Source organism: Geotrypetes seraphini, chromosome 1 (genome assembly GCF_902459505.1).
Source record: "Geotrypetes seraphini chromosome 1, aGeoSer1.1, whole genome shotgun sequence".
In the NCBI taxonomy this organism is placed as follows: Eukaryota; Metazoa; Chordata; class Amphibia; order Gymnophiona; family Dermophiidae; genus Geotrypetes; species Geotrypetes seraphini.
In genome coordinates, this window is record NC_047084.1 from 448,303,817 (window position 1) to 448,326,393 (window position 22,577).

The following is a 22,577-nucleotide window of genomic DNA, read 5'->3' on the forward strand; positions in this document are numbered from 1 at the left end:
TTGATCTGTTCTCTCAGTAATTTATGTGTGGTTGTTGTTTCTTCCTCTGTTCCTAGATACATTTATATATATTTACACTCAAACACATATGAAACTCAAAGTTTTTTTCTACCTGTGTCATAGATTTATTTATAAACACAAACAAAAAGACAGACAGAATTTACAAGAGTTGATGGGCAGATGGAAGCCAGAGCACCTGTGGTTTCTTCTCCAGAGGAAAATGAGAGCACTCCCTCACTTCCGGGAAACGGTGAGGTAGATGGAGCCACAGCAGCGGCCGATGCTGGAACAGAGTGGGGCCAGAAGGATGTCCAGGATACTGGTCCAGAGAGTGCGGATTGGAGGCATACAGATAGTACAGAACTGGGAACAGGGCATCACACACCTGCAGAGACAATTAGCAGAGGAGAGAGCAATCGGGCAATTGAGAAACTTGTCATCTGAGACACTTGCTGTGAAGACTAGGGTCAGGCAGCCACAAAATATTTTTGGTGGGTTTTTTCCCAGCCACAAATGTTGTCATACACTCTTCTCAAAGAGTATGCATTCTTTTCCTGAGAGTGCATGCATGTGTGAATCATCATGCATGCACGCACTGTTAGGAAAGTGTTCACTCTGCATATTTGATTTGATTTATTTGATTTATCACTTAGCACACAGTATTAAAACAGTTTATAACATAACATAATATAGAATAAAATGTATAGAATAAAACATAAAGTACAACTTAACATATATGTGACGGGATGTACATCCTATCCCAGGAACCTAAGGATCATGGATCTCCTCGTTCACTTGCAGAACAGCTTCTGGGATATAACTGGGGGAATTGCAGTCCTGCTTGGGAGGTTCTAGTCAATATAGAAAGACCAGGAGGGTGGTGACAGGACCCAGATGTCCCTTATCCTTTTAGAGGGGACACCTTGGTCAGATAAACTGTTGATAAAGAAACCTCAGAAGAGAAAGTGGACTGATTTGCATCTGAAGGAACTGATTTGCATATTTATTTGCATACATTTTTTATTGCAGAGATAAAAGGATTCTGAAGGACTCTGAAGCTATTTAAGAGACCCTATAGACTGAGGAAAACCCAGAAAGGGGGGCAGTCTCCTTCTCTTTGTAATAGGCATCCATGGGGGTTTTAACTGAGTTAGTATCTTCTCACCCTAAGCAAGAGAGGAGACCCTATTCAAGGCCCTCAAGAGGAATCAGGTAAATTGCTGTGCTCTGGGAAACCAGGACTCAAGAATGACCTTTGGAAGGAGGAATACAGGTATAAGCCTAATTGCTGGTATGTTTTCACAGAGTGCCTGTATGATTAAGAGCATCAACAGCAGAGCAATAGTGGCAGGAAGGTTCAAAGAGACCTGTACAGTGTACACCAGCAGAGCATGGACACTCCAGGTATCCAGATTACTTAAAAGGGCCAAAGCTCAACCAATACCTTCAGGTAGATACCAGAAAGAAAAGGGACCTAGTCAAACTGAAGGGGTTGGGATTATCACCAACCAACCACAGGGGTGGATCAGCAAAACCATCTCAACCTGTTATTCTTTCTTCTCATCTCCCCAGCTATTACTGTGTCATCTCTCCCCTCCACACTCCTATAGCAGCCTCCAGCAAGCCTCCCACCCCTCATGGCACACTCACTCTGTTATTCTGCCTTCCATTCACATTTACCCCTGTATTCTGTCCCCAATCTCCTATTGCACGCTCACCTTTTTTCTGGCCCCTTTTCATTGATTTTCAGCCATGGTAGTAGCTCTGCTCACTCTCTCTACCCCTCCCCTGCTAAACTCTCATGGCACGGAAGAAGTGACCCGCTGCACAATAGGTCACTTCCTCCTCCTAGGGACAGGGGTATCACTCTATGCTATGGCTAGTTCAACACAGATGGGAAACATGTTTACCAGATGTGCAGGCAGCCTAGAAAGGCAAAGAGGAATCCAGTGAGGAGAGAGACAGGGACAGCACAGAGCAGTGAGATGATCCTGTAGCACCAAAGTTTAGAGGACTCAAAAAGTATGTCACTCCATGTCCAGACCTTGTCGAAGCTGTGAAAGGAGGCGGGCTCAGCCAGGACATCAGAGAAATCCACCTGGAAACAAGGCAGAAAAGGGTGAGATCTAACAGACCACTCAGAAGAGGAAACAACAGTAGAATATATAATTTTGATTATTCATGTAGGGCATATAAAGACTAAAACAACATTGAGAAAAACCATAAATAATAATTAGAATACAGACATAGTGAATGATGGCAGATGAAGATCAAAATGGCCTACAGCTACAGTCTGGCTCCCATTTTGGAGATAAGGTTCACAGAGATGCCACATCTCATCCATTAGGAGTGTTTCACACTTATTGAAAGCTTTTAGAGTTTCAGTACCAGTGCACTGATCTTGATCACTGCTTTCATAAGTGGTCCAATCAGTAAGGAGAAATCTGAGCACACCTTTCTGCTAACTGCTTTCCCTTGCCCTGTCCCTTTTCCCTTCACTGCAAGTACATGTGCTCTGAAACCAATGTACATTTTTATAACTAACTAGCTGATGCCCCGGCGTTGCACGGGTATTTAATTATAGCAATAACACTGTAAATGGATTCAAAAAAAGATACTTTATAGTGGTGAAATAAATTATTTTTTTACAGCTTTATAAAAAGTACAATATTCAAATAATAATGTGAAATATTACTAACACAAAACTTGATTATAAACAACATTTTTAGTTTCACCTCCAGGAGCAAGAACATATACATTCTTGGGTGAACCCACCCTTGAGCAAGCAACATAGAGTTGTCCATGGGAAAAACAGGGGGATCTTAAATCCACTCCACAGTATGTAATAGTCTGTCCTTGTGATTTGTTGATTGTGATAGAAAATGCAAGTCTCACTGGAATTTGCAATCTCTTAAACTGAAAAGGAAGATCTTTTGGAATAAGTGGTATCCGCGGGATAAATACGGTTTCACCTTGTCCCTTTCCGGTTAAGATAGTCGCTTCAATTACATTGGACAGTAATCTCTTTACACAAAGCCTTGTGCCATTGCAAAGTTTTGGTGGGTCAAGGTTGCTAAGTAAAATAACTGGAGATCCCACAGCTTTTTACATTTTTTCCATTGACATGAATGGGTGAAATAAGATTTTATGTTTGTAGCTCCGCCCACGTGTGCAGGTGGGCCGCGAGACCCCCAGAACATATCACCCCAGGTAGTGAGGGATCTGCATATCAAGTTTCGTTCAAATCGGTCCCACAGCTTTTTACATTTTTTTCCATTGACTTGAATGGGTGAAATCTGATTTTCTGTTTGTAGCTCCGCCCATGTGTACAGGTGGGCAGCGAGACCCCCAGAACATATCACCCCAGGTAGTGAGGGATCTGCATACCAAGTTTCGTTCAAATCGGTCCCACAGCTTTTTACATTTTTTCCATTGACTTGAATGGGTGAAATATGATTTTCTGTTTGTAGCTCCGCCCACGTGTGCAGGTGGGCCACGAGACCCCCAGAACATATCACCCCAGGTAGTGAGGGATCTGCATATCAAGTTTCGTTCAAATCGGTCCCACAGCTTTTTACATTTTTTCCATTGACTTGAATGGGTGAAATCTGATTTTCTGTTTGTAGCTCCGCCCATGTGTACAGGTGGGCAGCGAGACCCCCAGAACATATCACCCCAGGTAGTGAGGGATCTGCATACCAAGTTTCGTTCAAATCGGTCCCACAGCTTTTTACATTTTTTCCATTGACTTGAATGGGTGAAATCTGATTTTCTGTTTGTAGCTCCGCCCATGTGTGCAGGTGGGCAGCGAGACCCCCAGAACATATCACCCCAGGTAGTGAGGGATCTGCATACCAAGTTTCGTTCAAATCGGTCCCACAGCTTTTTACATTTTTTCCATTGACGTGAATGGGTGAAATCTGATTTTCTGTTTGTAGCTCCGCCCACGTGTGCAGATGGGCCGCGAGACCCCCAGAACATATCACCCCAGGTAGTGAGGGATCTGCATACCAAGTTTCGTTCAAATCGGTCCCACAGCTTTTTACATTTTTTCCATTGACTTGAATGGGTGAAATCAGATTTTCTGTTTGTAGCTCCGCCCACGTGTGCAGGTGGGCCGCGAGACCCACAGAACATATCACCCCAGGTAGTGAGGGATCAGCATACCAAGTTTCGTTCAAATCGGGCAAGCCGTTTTTGCGTTGGCAGCTTTTTACATTTTTTCCATTGACATGAATGGGTGAAATCTGATTTTCTGTTTGTAGCTCCGCCCACGTGTGCAGGTGGGCCGCGAGACCCCCAGAACATATCATTCCAGGTAGTGAGGGATCTGCATACCAAGTTTCGTTCAAATCGGTCAAGCCGTTTTTGCGTGATCGCGGCACATACACACATACATACCTCCGATTTTATATATATAGATAGGTGGAAGACATTTTCAACTTAAAAAATGTATGCAAATTGCTTTTCACTTTGTTTTTTTTTCAGAGGCTCCAAAGAAAAGTCAATATCATTTAATATGCCTTAATTCATTTGCAAAGCGATACTACACTTAAATCATGGATAAATTAGTTTCTTACCTGCTAATTTTCTTTCTTTTAGTCCCTCCAGACCGGCACAGAATAGATGGGTTTATGTTCCTCTGCCAGCACGTGGAGACTGAGAAATATTAACTTTTGGCAGTAGTACAAGTGGGCTATGCAGTCCCATCTACAATCAGTCTGATGAAGAGCCAAGCAGAAACTAACTAGGCTGAACAAGAAAACATACCAACTCCATTCTCACATGGAGAAGACCACTTAAGTGTCCGGATCGGACCTGGAAACACTGTTGAATACTGATTAGAACAAGAACCTTCAAAAATGTCCCCACAGTTCGCCAGCTAAACCAGATGAACCAAATACCGCTGCTGTTATTATACTTCCCAACAACCAAGACAAACAATACTGTAGAAAAAAATGCACTCTTTGGGAAAAACACCAAATAAAACAACAGGGCGAGGTCTGTGCCAGTCTGGAGGGACTAAAAGAAAGAAAATTAGCAGGTAAGTACCTAATTTTGCCTTCTTTAGTGTCCCTCCAGACAGGCACAGAATGGATGGAGCATACCAGAGCAGTACCCATCATAGGTGAGACCTTCTAAGGGCCATAAGAACACACTCACCAAACACTGCATCCCAACGCACCTGAACATCCAAGTTTCAAGTTTATTAAAATTTTTGATTAATCGCTTAATCTTACTTCAAAGCGATGAACAGAAACAATTAAAATTACAATATTAAAAATAAAACATTAATTTAAACATAACATTAAAATAAACTAAACTATATCAAACTTAACAAAACACGAGTAAGAGGAAGAGGGGATTTGAACTACAAAATATTATAGAAAAGGAGGTCAGGCAAAAACACAAGATTGGGAATTAAAATGAATGGTCAAATACAGCATTAATGAATTCAGAGTAAGACTTATTAATCAAAAGCGTCTTTGAAAAGGAATGTTTTTAAATTGGTCTTGAATTTATCAATATTATGTTCTCTTAAATAAATTGGCAGAGAGTTCCAGATTTGTGGGGCAGTAACTGAGAAGATAAATTGTCTTCTGGTATTAATGATCTTCACGGTAGTGGCAAACAAAGGCATGGAGAGAAGACCAAACCGCAGCTTTACAGATATCCACCGGAAGTACAAGAGAACTCTCATCTCAAGAGACCACTTGACCACGAGTGGAATGATTTTTGAGAAAATCCAGAACCGGTTTCTTATGAAGAAGATACACCAAAACGAAAGCTTCCTTGATCCAGCGCGCAATCGTAGCCTTGGAAGCACTGTTCCCCTTATGAGGACCTACTAAAAGGACAAAAAGACAATCTGACTAATGGAACTCCTGGGTCTGCTGAACATAAACGCAAAGGACCCTATGGACATCCAATTTGCGCAACTGTCTCTGCTCCAAAAAGCCTTCCCAACTACACAAGACCAGAAGGGCAATGGACTAGTTGACATGAAAAGGCGAAACCACCTTCGGAAGAAAGAAGGGAACTGGCCACAGCACAACCCACTTCCTAGAGAACTCCAGGAAGGGAGGACTACAAGGCCTGCAATTCAGAAACACGTCTTGCGGAAGTAATGGCCACCAGGAACACTGCCTTAAGAGTAAGGTCCTTCAATGTGCAGGAGCTGAGAGGCTCAAAAGGAGGATGAACAAGCATGGAAAGAACCAGATTGAGATCCCAGGACGAACTGGAGGCTGGAGCAATTTTGCCACTCTCAAGACCAAAGAACAGGTCAAACGCCGACCATGCAACAGACTGCGAAAAGAAAAAAAGCCACAATCTGAACCCTGAGGAAGGACCAAGCAAGGCCCTGCTCCAGGCCATTCTGCAAAAACTCCAAGATGTAAGGCAAAGACGCGCGAAGGGGAATCATGCCACAAGCGGAACACCACTCTTCAAAAAGATGCCAAATGCGCACATAAGCCTGAGAAGCGGAAAGTCTCCAAGAACCCAAGAGGGTGGAGATCACCTTATCCGTATATTATTTCTTACTAAGGCGTACCCTTTCAAGATCCAAGCCATAAGAGAAAAGGGACTCAGATCGAACATAGGAATGGGACCCTGAGTCAGAAGGTCAGGCAAGAGGGGCAGAGGAAGAGGATCTGCCCTGAGAAAACAAACCAGATCTGCGTACCACAGGCGCCTAGGCCAGTCCAGAGCCACCAGAAACACATGGCCTGAATGCCGGGCAATGTGAAGAAGAACTCTGTCTACCAGAGGCCACAGAAGAAAGACATACATCAGGCCATCCATTAACCAAGCCTGCACCAGAGCATCCAGCCCCTCGGCATGGTAATCCCTGCGCCAACTGAAGAACCTCGGCACTTTGGCATTGACACTCATGGCCATGAGGTCCTTGACCAGCCAGCCTCAAGACTGAACAATCAATCTGAAGGCTTCCAGCACAAGACACCACTCGCCAGAATCTAGTACATGACAACAGAGGAAGTCCGCCTTGACATTGTCCGTTCCCGCTATATGGGAAGCTGAGATGTCCAGAAAGTGAGCCTCTGCCCATTCCATAAGAAGAGTTGCTTCCTGTGCTACCAGATGACTCTTGGTTCCCTCCTGATGAATGACGTAAGCCATCACCATGGCATTGTCCAAGAAAACCCGGATCAACTTGCCCTCCAACAATGACTAGAAGGCCCCTAATACCAAGCAAATGCCTTTGGACTTGAGAATATTGAATGACCAGGACGCCTCAATCAGTGACCAGCTGCCTGGAGCTGAGCAACTGAGACATTGAGCTCCCCAACCGAGGAGACTGGCATCCGGAAGAAGCACTGTCCACTGGTTCTGATCTAAACTCACTCCCTGAACCAGATTGGAAGACTGTAGCCACCAGCGCAGGCTGCAATGAACTAACCCCCAAAGAGGGATGGGAGAGTCCAGATTGTGAATCGCCGAAGAAGAACATATGGAGGGGGCGCATGTGAGCTTGTACCCATCTGACTACTTCTAGGGAGGCCACCATCGACCCCAAGACCCACAGAAAATCCTGTGCCCGAGGGCAACGACAATCCATCAGGGAGCGAATCTGCAACTGCAATTTCAACAACCAGGCCTCGGGAAGAAAAACTCTCCACAAGCTGGTGTCAAAGAGAACTCCAAGATACTCCAGGCGCTGAGATGGAGTCAACTGACTTTTGGCCAGGTTGACCATCTAGCCTAGTGACTGTAGAAACACCACAACCCGAGCCATGACCCAGGAGCTCTCCTGAAAATACTTTGCTCAAATCAACCAGTCATCCAGAAAGGGATAAACCAGAATGCTCTCCTTGTGCAAGGCCGCCACCACCACTATCATAATCTTGGTGAAATCCATGGAACCGTGGCCAGACCAAAAGGAAGTGCACAAAACTGATAGTGCTGTTCCAAAATCGCAAAGCAAAGTAATCACTGATGGGAGACCCACATCAGAACATGTAGATAGGCCTCCATCAGGTCAAGAGGAGTCAGAAACTCCCCAGATTGAACAGCGAAAATTACGGACTTCAGAGTTTCCATGCAAAAAGATGGAACCCAGAGTGCTCTGTTTACATCTTTCAGATCCAAAAAAGGGCCGGAAAGACCCCTCTTTCTTGGGCACTACAAAGTAAATGAGATACCTTCTGGTGCAAATTTGCTGCGGAGACACCGGGACAACCGCTCTGAGGTGAAAACACCCACTTATTCCAAGTTGCCTGACAGGAGAACAGAGGAAACAATCTGGTAAGGGCAGGTAAAACTCGAGAGCATAGCCATCCTGAATCACCTAAAGGATCCACTGATCCGTTGTGTACTCGACCAACCCCCTGTAAAATCCCCTTAACTGGGCTCCCACAGGAACTATGGGAAGGACCCACAGTGAGTCATTGGGCCAGATGAATGGAGCAGGAGCCACCAGTGGAGCCCTGACCTCCCCGGTGGGCTCCTCGAAAGGACTGCATGCATTGAAAGAAGCGTTCTCTGGAAGGGAAAGGAGCCAAGCCCCGACCCTTGGGAGGCACTGCCCTGAGACGCCTGGTGAGGGCGATCCTCTGGAAGCCAAGGCACCTTAAAGTCACACATGGCCTGAACAAGTTTATCCAACTCCTCCCCAAAGAGGAATGAGCCCCATAAAGGAAATTTACTGAGCTTAGACTTAGAGGCTGCATCTGCCAACCAACCCCAAAGCTACAAGGTATGGCGAGTAGCTACTCCGAGGGCTGTGGACTTGGCCGAACCCGCAACAGATAATACATGGTATCAGAAAGATAAGAAGTGCCAAGCTCAATCTTTGCCACTTCCTGATTCACTAAGGACCAGTCAGCAGACTCCGGGTCAAGGCCCCACTCAGACCATGGAAACAAGCTTTGGCCGCCAAACCGTCACAAATCGCCACCTAGACAACCAAAGCAGCCACGTCAAAACTCTGTTTAAGGAGAGACTCCATCTTACGGTCCTGAGGGTCTCTTAGGGCTGGACCACCCTGGAATGGTATGCCTATGTGCAATAGCAGACGCCACAGCATCAACCACAGGAGACTTAAAGGTATCCCTATCCCCATCAGTAATGGGATACTGCCTGGCCATGAACTGCATCAAGCAAAAAGGCACGTCCAGAGTCTTCCACTGTGCATGCACCAAATCCCAAATATCCTGATGCATAGGAGATGAGCAGGATGCTTACCGAATACCCCAAAGCAGAGGAACCACAACTCAAGGTGTGTGTGTGTGTGTGGGGGGGGTTCTTAGCTTCCTCAAAATGCAAAACCAAAGACACCTGGAGAATAAGCTCCTGCAGCTCTTCCCGGTGAAAAATGTGCCAGACAGATGCATCCATTTCCAAAAATCCCGCTGCCTAAATCATCCATCCTCCCTAGAGGATCTACGATCTAAGTCCGATGAAACTGGGTCAGCTAGAAAAGAATTCCTCATCCTAAGACACCCGCAACAACTTGGACGATAGCTGGGGGAACTGGATGGGGTCAGACGCTGCAGGAGACTGAACGGGGGCTAACTTGGAATGTAGAGACCCCTCAGCAGACCTGAAGACCCCTGGGGAGGAAGCATGATCCCCCAGCCACCTGCAAATAAGCCTTGTACATGGCTAAAACAAAGTCAGGGCAAAAAACCCCTGGCAACACAACAGAACTCACTGCAGGTGCAGAAGAAGCAGCTGTTCCTGTCACTTTAAAACAGGAGGAAGGTCACCTTAGGCCACAGGCAAAATGGCAGAGCTTTCCGCCAAAACCGGAGAAAAGCCCACCGAAAAACTGTCTCCTGAGTCCAGTAACGGCAACTGACTAGACCCAGATGCTAAACCAGAACTGCAAGCAGCAGCCACTGTAGTGATAAAGGAATTCCCAGCGCCATCGGCAGTAAGGGCAACTTTATTTCCCTGACCATCAGTGGCTGAGGAAAATCCCAGCACGGGCTGTAGGGTAAGCACAGGCTTCACCACTTACAGCTGATGAGTGGTCATGTGCGAAGGGGAACCCTGCACATGAAGCTGACGTGGATTCTCCCTCCAAGTGGCCGGAACACTTCGTGCACACACCGGCCGCATCCACCACTTGGCACGCACATAAAATGCACTTCTTCCTTTGTAAAAGTGCTCATAGCATACACACAGGAGACCAATGCCCAAAACTGTCAGTTAGAAAAAAAAGAAAGCAATTAAAGCCAATTCAAAGCTTCCTTTACACCTTTTTTTTTTTTTTCTTCAATTGTTCCCACAGCAAACCACTGTAAAGGATAAGACAGTAGATCCCACAGGCTCTCAAAGCTGTAGTCTGTGCCCGAAGGGTGGCCATGCGCCAGCTGAGGCACCTCTAAAGAAATAAAATTGGATAATGGGGAAATGGGGGTAGGGACTCAACCCTTTGAGTGTGGCACTCCTGAGGTTGGACGGATCCCTGAAAGGGTCCCCCGAGCTCTGTCCGGACAGAAAAAAGGGACAATAAAAGGTCACTAATCAGATCCAACAGGCCCTAACTATCAAAGGAAAGACAGCACAGGTTTACCATCTCCACCTGCTGGAAACTGAGAACAGACTGATTGTAGATTGGACTGCACAGCCCACTTTGGGGGGGGGAGAACTTGGGACACAGAAGGGACAGAGGGGGCACAAACTTGGGACAAAGGCTGGAAGGAATGGAGGGAGCATGAACTTGGGACACAGAAGGGAGAGAGGGAGCACATTGGGACAAAGAAGGGAGGGAGAAAGAGAAAGAGATTCTGAGGTGGGGGAAGCAATAGAAAGGGAGAATGGATGAGAATGGGTGAGTGAGATGGTGTACATGGGAAAAGGAAGAAAGAATTGTTGTAAATAGGGAGGAGAGAATTGTTGGACATGGCTGTGCGAGAGGAGTGAGGTAGCGAGAGATGAGAGGGAGAAATGTTGGATATGATGGGACAGAGGGACAGATGGAAAGGGATGAAAGAGGGAGGAATGTTGGACATGGGGCTGGTGAGCAGGGGAAAAAGATACTGCACACAATCTGGGGGATAGGAGAGGGAGAAATGTTGGATGTGGCAGTAGAAGGAGTTAGAGAGATGCACCCTGGATCCCAATCGCTCTCTTTTCCTACTCCCTTTGCAGCAAGGGAGGGAATGAGAGAAAGAGAGATGGTGGACAGTGAGAGAGAGGGAGACATTGCACATAGGGGAGGAAGAGAGGAAAAAATGCTGTGCAGGATTGGGGAGGGGGAAAAGAATATGCTCTGTGTAGTTTAATTTTGTGGTTACCATAATGTGTTGTTAATAAGATTATATTGTGTGTATAGTACTCCCCTGAAATTCATGGGGGTTCCGTTCCAGGAACACCTGTGAATTTCAAAAAAATACAAATGTGGTTAAGGAGAGGATCGAAGGCAGGAGAGGGCAGCTGGGGCGCCAGTGGGTGCTGAAAATCGGGTGCAGGATCATTCTAAGTATTTGCCGACCGCCTCTTCCGGGAACTAAAGTCAGGCTACACCAATCAGGAGCTGCTTTGACACGCTATCTGGCGTGTCAAAGCAGCTCCTGATTGGTGTAGCCTGACTTTAGTACCAGGAAGGGGCGGTCGTAAAATACTGCGAAAGACTGAGTCCGCGATTTGCGAACCGTGAATTCGCGGGGGTATACTGTATGTGAAAAATGAATGAAAGAAATGGCATTTACAATTAGTAATATTATTATGGGGGCGAAGTAATGGACGGAGCTTGGGCATTCTGGAGCGGAGCTTTTGGGCCCCTCCCAAACAAAAAAGCTTTCCGCCGCCTATGGGTCTCATCTATGGCCTAAAAAAGTCAGATCATATAAGCCCGTTCTACAGAAAACTTCACTGGTTGCCAATCGAAGCAAGGGTCATCTTCAAATTTGTCTGCCTCTGCTTCAAAACCCTAACAGGCTTATCCCCAATCTACATGTTACACCACTTTGTATTCCCAAGCTCCACTTGCACACGCAACGCCTATCTGTTTGCCTTCCCCTCCCTAAAGGGCTGCATCTACAAGAGATTCCTTTACTGAACACTGTCATTCCAAGCAGGCAAATGGAATAAATGCCTAACCACCCTCATCTTAAATACTCCCTCCTACCGATCCTTTAGGAGATCAATTAAAACCTATCTCTTTGATAAATTTCTCTGACTCCTTCCGACCTTGTTGTACCTCAGAACTACTTATTGCACCCCTGACACCAATGTAACTCGAAACTACTCTCTGTAACATCACTGGCTATGCACAGTCTCTTCCTCTGTAAACCGCTCTGAATTGCTTGTGGTACTTGCGGTATACAAAAATAAAGTTATTATTATTATTAGGAAAGGGGGACAGGGAGAGTGGGCTTGCCGATTGCTAGTTCATGTGAATATGAGAGGGGACAAAATGAGAGAAATTTCCCATTGTTCGCTAATTTTCAGCTAAAAAATGTATCTATATCTGCTTAAGAAAGACGGAATATCAAATAAAGATAACTATAACCTTACACGAACGCACGCACACACTGTTGTGATATACTGGCTTCCTATTCAGTTTGTCTTTTTTTGGAATAACCACAATTTATTTTTTTTTAAATTTATTCAATTTTTCTATACCGTTCTCCCAGGGGAGTTCAGAATGGTTTACATGAATTTATTCAGGTACTCAAGCATTTTTCCCTGTCTGTCCCGGCGGGCTCACAATCTACCTAATGTACCTGGGGCAATAGGGGGATTAAGTGACTTGCCCAGGGTCACAAGGAGCAGCGTGGGTTTGAACCCCCAAACCCAGGGTGCTGAGGCTGTAGCTTTAACCACTGTGCCACACACTCCCTGATGCATCTATGCAAATGATTTGTTAATGTGCCACATCCCCAAATGAAACAGTCAAACTACGCCCTTGCTTGGCATCTCTGCAGTCCCCTGATTTCCATTCATGTCGTAAATATTTCAGACTCTAGTTTTCCTTCCTTCAGTATCTAAGTCCCCGTTCTCAGGGGTGTAGCGAGGGTGGGAGCTGTCTGGGGAGCTGGTGCCCCCCACGCTCTCCTCTCCACACCCCCCTGCTCCTTCTACACCCCCATGCCATGCTCGCGCCCTCTCTTCCCATTCCTGTACCTCTTTAAATCTTCGCCAGTTCGAGCAGCTTCTCTGGCCTGCGGCTCACGCTGGCATTGGCTTTCCCTCTGATGTCACTTCCTGGCCACGTGACCCGGAAGAGATTTCAGAGGGAGCCAGGCCAGCGCGAACAGCAGGCTAGAGTAGTTGCTCGTGCTGGTGAAGATTTTAAAGGGGGGGATGGGGCGCAAACATGGTATAGGGGGTGGAGAGGTACTGGCATCTCCACCAAGATGGCGCCCATGGTGGTCTGCTCCACACCCCCCCCCCATAACATGCCACTGCCTGTTCTGAGTGTCCATCAGCTACTGAGCAAATACAAATGTATATGTCAACATGTACCTGCTGTTGGGGCTTGTCCTAGGATCCTATATTATAAAGACATACTGTATAGGTGTATATAATATTATCTTTATAAAATAGACTTAATCATGCACTGTTATAAAACCAGCCCCTAAAATGTTTTGATTGATTTACATGTTTGTTTTTAAATAACCAGGTGCCCACTTTTTCGAGGCTGCTTTTAACTCCTAACTCCCACCTAGTTGTAAAGTACCCACGTCCGTTTTATCATTCCTTCTGTGAGAAAGTCCCTTAGCCCTATTCGTCCTGTTTGTCTGTTTTAATTAGATTGCAAGCGCTATTGAGCAGAGATTCTCTTACATGTTAGTATTCAGTGCTTTGTACCTCTAGCAGCGCTGTAGAAATGATAAGTAGTAGTAGTCAGGGTTGGATTAATGAATAAGCCCACTAGGCACGTGCCTAGGGCCCAAACTTGCCAGGGAGGCCCGCTGAAAAAAACAAGTAAGACCGACTCAGCTTTTTTTTTTCAAACAGCGACAGCCCCCCGGCATCCATTGAAAGCAAACCACAGATTTCCTCCCTCTGCTTTGACTCTTCTTCGTTCAGGGTGGGGGGAACACAGAAAATGCACATTTATGCGCATAAAAAAAACAAAGCATCCCAACGCTCCAACACAGCACCTTTAGCCCCCCCAATCCAGGGCAGGACTCACTCCGCGGATGTCCCAGTTGCCCAGTATCATTGCAAACTTTGGTTGTGGCGTGCGAGGCAAGGAATGTTTTTGGAGGAGGAGCCACGTTCTGCCCCGCCCCTTCCCTCCACCTGGCCATTGCTGCTGGGGGCCGGTGTGTGAGCCAAGTGCAGACGCTGGAGTAGCCGCTGTGCGTCGGGCTCAGGGGGCAGCAAATTCTGCACCACCTCTCCCACCTGGGTCCCGGTACACAGCTTTCATCCTCTGCCAGGGGGCTGATGATTTGGGAATTGATCTCAGCCTGGCTCCAGAAAAAGGAAGTAAAAGCTGGATATCCCTAAGGTCCCAGCTCTCAGGCTAGTCTCTAACAAGCAAGTTAATCGGGGGAGGCCTGTGGGAACCACTCCAGGACCTAAAGCAAGCATCAGGGGTTAGACATGGCAGGGGCCCAGGACTCTTAGACTTGCAAGGGGAGGGGAGCTTGCATGCACCTCCCTAGAGATAGTGGAAGACCTGGGTGGGGAGGTAAGCAATCCTGGATTGGATGGAGAAGAAGGCAAGATGGTTAAATGAATTATGGTGCAGTGAAAAATAGGTACAGTGGGGTACTACCCAAGCATTTCCCCCAGCCTCTCTACCAGTACAGCAAGCATACTACCACTTTTCATTTCTATAGTATGCTGTAGAGCTTACAATCTAATTAAAACAGATAGAGGGAATGAGAAAATAGGCATGGGTAATTTACAAGTGATTGGGAGTTAAGAGCAGCCTCGAAAAAGTAGGCTTGCAGTCAGGATTTGATGATGATGATGGAAGTGAAAAGAACTTAAAGGAGAGAGAGAAGGGGGCAGGGCAGATGATGGAAGTGGGGACTGGAGAAGGGGCAGATGATGGAAGTGGGGAGAAGAGAGAGAGAGAATGGGGGAAGATGACAGAAGTGTGGAGAAATTGTGCCGTCAGCATCAGGCATATATGGGAAAGCAGCAGTGGTGAGGAGGTGCTTAATGGGGGAAGAAGATAGAGTTAGTGAGATAGTGGAGGGGTGGAGGAAAGGGGTGGCAAGCTGTGAGTAGACACAGTGAAAAGAGGGAAACTGAGGACTGAATAGTAAAAAAGAATTTAATTTACACAGAGGCAGAAAATAGAGAAGAAAAACCAGAGAAGAATAGGAAAGGGGACTCGATTCATGGGTGATCCAAGATGGCCGCACGAGAGGTTGTTTGAGTTTCACTCTCCCTGAAGCTCCTTAAAATCTCCGTGTACTTCTAAATCTTTTACCTGTTTTGAACAATGCCGAAGAGGAGGGGACGCAGCACTGCTGGAGCCTCGCAGCGCTCCAGAACAGCCGTCTTCGGGAATATAGAGGAGTTGATGCGGAGAATGCAGGGCACGCCAGCGGCTTTGGGGAGTTCCCCGCGGGAGACGCACAGTGGAGGCGCGTCTGTGTCGCTCTCCATGGGGCCGGAGACATCGTTGAGCCCCGAAGCAAGAGCACCTCCCCCACGCCCTCAGTCAACCAGTTCCCCGCGAGAGGAGGTACTTCCTGAGGTCGGAGTTCACCTCCTCCCGGAGGCTAAGGAGAACAACGGGGGAACTGTGTTGCAGGACTCCCTGCCGGTGCAGAGGAGTCTGAGCGAGGAGACTGAGGAGGAAGCGCTGGGGGATGAGAGAATTCGACAGACTGCTGTTGAAGACAAGTTGCCAGAGGGTGAGCTAATTAAATTAAAATCACAAACTTTTCAATTTGAGAAGCCCCGAGAGGTTACATTAGATTCTCTGTGGGATCTTGTGGCCAATTTGGCAAGATCTATTAACCCACAACTACAACAACTAGAAAAGAAACTTAATAACCATGAGACTGAGATTAAAAACTTAAAGACTGGATTAGAGGACTCAAAAACTTCAGTACAGAATGTCTGTCAAGAATTAAAAGTCTCCCAACAAATTACTGAGACATTAATTAAAGACAATATTAACCTAAGAAGGAAGATGGAGGCAATGGAAAATTTTTCTCGTAATAATAACCTCAGACTGATAAATTTCCCTAGGGTTTCTATGATAGCCCCAAGGGAAATGCTGAAACGTTATATGACGGAAGTATTGGAACTTCCTGAAGAGTCGTTACCACCATTTACACAGGTCTATTACCTTCCAAATAAGACTCAAGACCAACAACAACAACAACAGAAAATGGGACCTGATTTAATGAACATATCTAATATTTTGGAAATGTCTGATAGAGAATTAGTGACCCCAGCCACTTTACTTTTGACAGTAGCTCTCGCACCAGATAAAAACTGGTTGCTGAGACTTTTCTTTAAAAATAAACAAAAAGAATTTTTAGGTTGTAAAATTCAGATGTTCCCAGATTTGGTTAGGGACACACAGAGAAGGAGACGAGAATTCTTGTTAAGGAAACCTGGTGTTATATCTCTGGGGGCGACTTTTTATTTGCGACATCCATGCAAATGTGTTATTAATTATCATTCTCATAAATATGTTTTCTTTGAGCCATCTCAACTGACAACCTTTCTTTCAACTGCATCTCTGGAGAAAGAAAGTGCTTAGTTTAAGAAAGGGTGCTTTAATCTCATTCAGCTAGTTATTACTTGGTTTATATATAATTACTTTGATTCGCCTATTTCCCCTCTTGGATCTTATTGAGGACTTGAGTAGAAATTTATGCTTATATTTGATATTTCTTTATATATGTTTTCAATTGTATTAATTTCATGCTGAATTTCCTTTCTGTACAAGTTTTATGCTTGATTATACTGAAAAATTCAATAAATATTAAATAACAAAAAAAAAAGAATAGGAAAGGGAAGAAAGAGGAGAGAGCGATGCCAAAGAACTGGGCAGGAGACAGAGATATCAGATCTGAGTGGAGAAAATGCGAAGAAAGAGATGCTAAAAACCACAGGGGAGAGGGAAGTAGATATGGAAGGAGAGAGATACCAGACCATGAGGTAAACTGAGGGAAGATGATGGATGCCAGACCAAGGGGCGGGGAGGGGTGGGGCATGAGGGGGGGCAGGGGAAGACAGACAGTGGATGGAAGGAAGAGAATGACAAGAAGATGAGGAAAGCAGAAACCACATGACAAAGGTAGAAAAAATTCTATTTTTTTATTTTATTGCTTTAGGATAAAGTAGTATTTTAGCAGTTTTGATAAATGGTTAGAAATAAAAATGGTGATCCTTTTATTTTTATACATTTGATTAACTTTCAGAGATCAAATTCTTCCTCAGGTCAGGACAGGATACTGTAACAGCAGTATACTTTACTGACCTAAGGAAAGAGGGTTTGACCTCTGAAAGCTAATTAAAAAATGTATTAGTCCAATAAAATGGTATTATCTTATTTTCCATTTTTTGTTTTATTTTTATTTGTTAATTTGTAAAGTGATTTGTTATTTTTCTTTTTTAAAATTTACATCTGCTATCTTTATATTTTGTTCAGTATTGGGGGATATGCACCACTGTTTCTTCACCCCTAAACTGTACCGTTCCTTTGGTTTGTAGCACAAGCCAGCATGCTGAATGCTCTGCACTGCTTTGATGGTCACAGAATTCCTTTTATTGTCAGAAAGGCGCAGAACATTCAGCCCGCCAGCCAGCGCTGAAAACCTCTTCCATGCTTTTATAAAAAGGGGGGAGGGGGAGTTTAGTTTGTGATTACTTATTCCATACTGGGTGAGGATGGTTCTGTGTCCTGTGTGTATGAAAGATATGGTTTTCTGTTAGCATTGACCAACCTTGTTTGGCGAAATACATCAGGCATGGTTCCTCGGAGCACCTTGAATAAATCTGATTTGAATCTCCTTATTGTCTGCTGATCTTCTTTTGTTCCACGTTGGATTCTTTGGTGGACCACTTGCCTTGTTGTTTTGTTACAAATTAACATACATGGAGTGGAACGTACCAGAGGAGTTACAGATTTGGTTGTTTATACATACATATGGGTTAAAGTTGGTTGACATAGAGTGAGGCAGTTGAGAGGAGTTGCAAACTTAGTTATTAATATAGACTTATTTTTCGGATAGTATTACTGCTTTACAATGCATTTGAACACTTTTATATACGTATGGAATGGGTCCTGGGCAAGTAGGTGGGAAGGGAAGGAAGGGGGGATTTGTTCAGAGATGTTTGGGGCTTGCACAGAGCTAAAACTGTACACTGGCACGGGTTTGGTAAAGTTTGTTGTTTGTTTTGAATTTTATAATAAAAGAAAAAAAAGAACTATAAGTGGAAATAAAGAAGTAAATAAGAAAACAGGTAAATAATTGGGGGGTGGAGCAGGGGGCGGGGCTAGGGGGCCTAGTATACTTGTGTGCCTAGGGGCCCTTGAAGAATTAATCCTGCCCTGGTAGTATATATTCCTTTGTTTTCCTGTCACATAATGCAGTTAGTAACACTGCAGGATTTTTATTCTTACTTGTGGATAATATTCATTTATGACAGTTAATTTTATGTGTATGTGACTGGGGCTAGAGGGGGTGCAACACTCAAGGTTTGTCTAGGCCGGGTGCCTAACATTCATACAATGGCTCTGGAGAGACATCCACGGAAGGCGGAGCCTGAGAGGAACATGTGGAAAAAGAGGAGGAGAGCCAGGTAAGAGCCGAGGGTACGTAAAGAATATGGAACAATGGCGTATCAAAGAGAGCTGATGGACTAAGGAGAGTGAGAATGGTGGCTTGGGAAGAGCCTTAGATAGGTTAGAAGGTTTTAAAAGGTGTAGGGGCACCCTATAGTCTTAACAAGTGAAGCAATCTGAGCACAGATTTTAATGGGGTCTTAGCACTAGTACAAAGAAGAAAATCCTGAATGGAAAGTGTGCAGATATCATGAACAGCTGAAAAGAGACCTTAGAGGTGGGAACAGCAGCACCAACACTCTCTGCATGTGGTAGTTACTTTATATTAAGTCCAGTCTACAGGTTATGTTGTCTTTTGTTATTACTCCTGCTCCCCTCTCTTCCTTGTGGTCTTACCTTAAGGTGGCTGTTTATGCCTCGGGGATCCCGGAGGTCTGGCTTTGACGAGGCATCCGCCTGCTGACCAGGGTCGATCTTGCACTCGATGAAGTAGTCATCTGCATTCATCCCAAGAGTGCTCATGTGGGTTGAGGTAGTGAATTGGGCCCCCAGCTGGGGGAGGTGAACTCAGATGCGAGAGAAGAAGGGAAGAGACAAGTGCTGCAGGGCAGCAGCTAAACAGGATTTCCAATTCTCAACCTCCCCACCTGGCTCACCCTGCTGTTCAGTCACTTTTTCATTCCATTCACTTCTCTTTGGTGCTTTATGCTTTTTCTTCTCTGTCGGTCCAGCTGTTAGTGTGTGGGTCTCTCTCTTTGCAGGAATGTGACGGGGATGCTATTCTGAGAGAGGGTGGGAATGGAAGGGGGACTTGGATAATGTTTCGAATGCCAGCTCTTTCTTGGCAGTTCGGGCCTCGACATATTTCTGTGCTAGACACGCCAGCTGTCTCGGTGGACGGGGGTTAAAAGCTGCAAAAGGGATTGCAGAGAGAGAGAAAGAGGGGGGCAGAGGGATAAACAGATACAAGGGGATGGAGGGAAAGGAGTAGAGGATGGAGGTGAGGCGGTCAGAGAATGTACAGTAGAGACTGATCTGGGGATGACAGAACAATGAAGGTTTATTATAAATAGATGGGAATGAAATTGCTTTTGAATCATCTCTTATGTAACAGTTTTAGTGCGAGCTAAACACTAACGCGTCCATAGACTATAATGGATGTGTTAGCGTTTAGCACGTGCTAATATTTAGTGTGAGTTAAAATGGCTAACGCGCCTTAGTAAAAGGACCCCATGTTATTAATGTGGGGTAAAAGATAGCCTTTTACCATGGAAGTCACTAAAGTATTCCAGTACCACAGGTTAGTGACTCAATCAGTACCAGTACATGAATAATGCAACTTCCTATCAACCTCGCATGCTGCACCCAGTGCTCCCAGGGAGTGATCTTAAAGGGTCAGGAGCGGAACAGTGATTCTCCTCTCCCCCCCAACCTCTCCAAACAGACACCACTACCCATAGATCTCCTCCTGCAGGTTACCCTGGGCCTACCGCTCCCAATCTTTGTGGTCTAGGGCAGTGGCGTACCTAGCATATGTGACCCATCATTTTTTGACACCCCCCATCTGTATGAAAAACATGATTTTTAGTAACAATCCACGTCACACAAGAGTGTACCTAGGAAAAGGCAGCATCTTACATACTGCAGTGAGCAGTAAATCATCACTACGCCCACTGTAAAACTAAACAAGCCAGACTAGTACAGATTAATCCTACACAGTCAATCCTAACAGAAAACCATGTCTTTTCAAACACACAGAACACAGAAAACACCTTCACCTGGTATGGAATATGTAATCACAAACTAACTCCTCCCCCTTTTATAAAACTGTAGTGTGGTTTTTAGCTACAGTGATAACAGCTCAGATGCCAATGCTAAAAAACTCTCTACAGTTTTGTAAATGGGGAGATAGAATAAAAATACGTAGACAAAGGTTAAACTGAAGCACCAAGAAGCTGGACTCTGCATACAATGCAACATCACAGAAACAGCGATGCATTTCCCCTAAAGTTAAAAAAAAAATATATATATATATATAATTTTTTTCTTGTCTTCTCTGGTTTCTGCTTTCTTCCTCTTCTTGTCACTCTCTTCCTTTCATCCACTATCTACCCTCTCTCCGCCTCTTCTATATGGCATCTTCTCTCCTTCTATTCCCCTTCCAGAAACTTTATGCCTCCCCTTCCATCTCTCCCTTCACCCCCAATTGATCTAGCATCCATCTTCTTCCCTTCCTTCCTCCAATGGTCTGGCATCTCTCTCCTCTCCTTCCCTCTCCCATACCCCCATGATCTGGCATTTCACTCCTTCCTCTCCTTTCCCCCCACTTCCATCAGCATCTGCCCCCTTTCTTTCCCTCCAACCCAATTCCATGTAGTATCCTTCCCCCTTATGTCTCTTTCCCTTTTCCCTGCACACCAATTCCATCAGCATCTGCCCCCTTTCTCTCCCTCCACCACACTTTCATATCACCCTGACCCCTTTCTCACTCTCCACCATGCTTCCATATCACCCTGACCTCCTTTTTCTCCTTCCACCACCCTGCTATGCTCCTTTCTCTCTCCATCCAAATCAGCAAGGTCCCGCGATGACTACTTCTGTTTCCTCTGCTCCGGAAGAGGTAAGTGACGTCGGAGGGGGGTGGACTGGCAGACGCAGGGAGTTGCGGCAAGATCCAACCCCTCTGACGTCACTTATCTCTTCCAGAGCAGAGGCGGTAGATGCAGTCATCACGGGAACTTCCTGCACTTCAGGGCGGCTGCCGACTCTGCTCTGGAATAAGTACAGTAGCCATGATTAGGTGCCGTTTAGAGCAGCGCGGGAGGTTCCGGACCCTGCCAGCTATGCATCCCCTTGGAGCGTGCACCCAGGGCAGACTGCCCCCCCTTTGGTATGCCACTGGTCTAGGGAGTTCCAGCATTCTCAGTTGCTCTCACCTCTGCCAGTGCTAAATGCAAAATGTTGCTGGTGACTCCTAGCAGTAATCTTTCATTACTACTACAAGGGGTCATGCCATCCCAGAAGGTGTGAAGTAGGAGGAGAGTGTGGCGCAGTGGTTAAAGCTACAGCCTCAACACCAAACTGCTCCTTGTGACCCTGGGTAAGTCACTTAATCCTCCCCAGATACATTAGATAGATTGAGAGCCCACTGGGACAGACAGGGAAAAATGCTTGAATACCTGAATAAATTCATGTAAACTGTTCTGAGCTCCCCTGGGAGAACAGTATAGAAAATTGAATAAATATATAAATTAGGGGCACTTTGCCTTCTGGCTTCTTCCAGAGAACAGTGGTCATTGTGGCTTGGATGCCACAAACTACCTTCTCCAGGTGCTATTGTCAGGTTCTGTGAGCTGTACCAAAGAATTGCAGGATCTATAGCCATTTCCTCATGGAAAGATGAGACTAGTTGTCACAGAAAGCAACCTTTTATATTATGATCAGGGTGCCAAAGCTATAGCTACTACTGAGTAATCCCAGTCGCCCCCCCCCCCCCCCGAGCACCAGACAAATGCAACAGGAAGAAAATAGCAACATGTGTCCGTGTAGACCAGTGTTTCTCAGCTCGGTCCTGGAGTAGTACCCTCTTGCCAGTCAGGTTTTTGGGATATCCACAATGAGCATGCATAAACTTGATTTACAGAGACTGCCTCCATTGTATGCAAATTTCTTTCATGCATATTCATTGTGAATATCCTAAAAACCTGACTGGCAAGAGGGTACTCCAGGGCTTGGCATCTGCTGGTCCTGAGCACTCTGACTTAAGTTGTTGTATTGAAGAGGAAGGGACAGAAAGAAGTAGAGTGTGCACATAGGCTACAAGGCTTTTTGTTTCAGATGTCAGAATAGCTGTGGCACAAAGGAGTAATTGAGAGAAAATAATAGA

At 45.4% G+C, this 22,577-nt stretch overlaps 1 protein-coding gene across 1 annotated transcript; it reads right to left on the minus strand.

Moving 5' to 3' along the window:
• Positions 1-130: 130 nt before the first annotated feature.
• Positions 131-19,441, minus strand: LOC117363348 (caveolin-2-like). Its single transcript, XM_033950947.1, has 3 exons — positions 19,088-19,441; positions 1,911-2,098; positions 131-385 (listed from the first exon to the last, which is right to left on the minus strand). The coding sequence occupies exons 1-3, from the start codon at positions 19,211-19,213 to the stop codon at positions 235-237; spliced, it is 465 nt and encodes a 154-aa protein (XP_033806838.1). The 5' UTR covers positions 19,214-19,441; the 3' UTR covers positions 131-234.
• Positions 19,442-22,577: the final 3,136 nt, after the last annotated feature.

Bases quoted from the DNA above. Each gene is read 5' to 3' on its own strand.
- LOC117363348 (XM_033950947.1), bottom strand. From the start codon at position 19,213: ATGAGCACTCTTGGGATGAATGCAGATGACTACTTCATCGAGTGCAAG. The intron at 2,099-19,087 runs GTAAGACCACAA...CCTTGTTTCCAG, and splicing joins GCATAAACAGCCACCTTAAG to GTGGATTTCTCTGATGTCCT. The intron at 386-1,910 runs GTAAACATGTTT...TTGTCTCTGCAG, and splicing joins CTAGGCTGCCTGCACATCTG to GTGTGTGATGCCCTGTTCCC.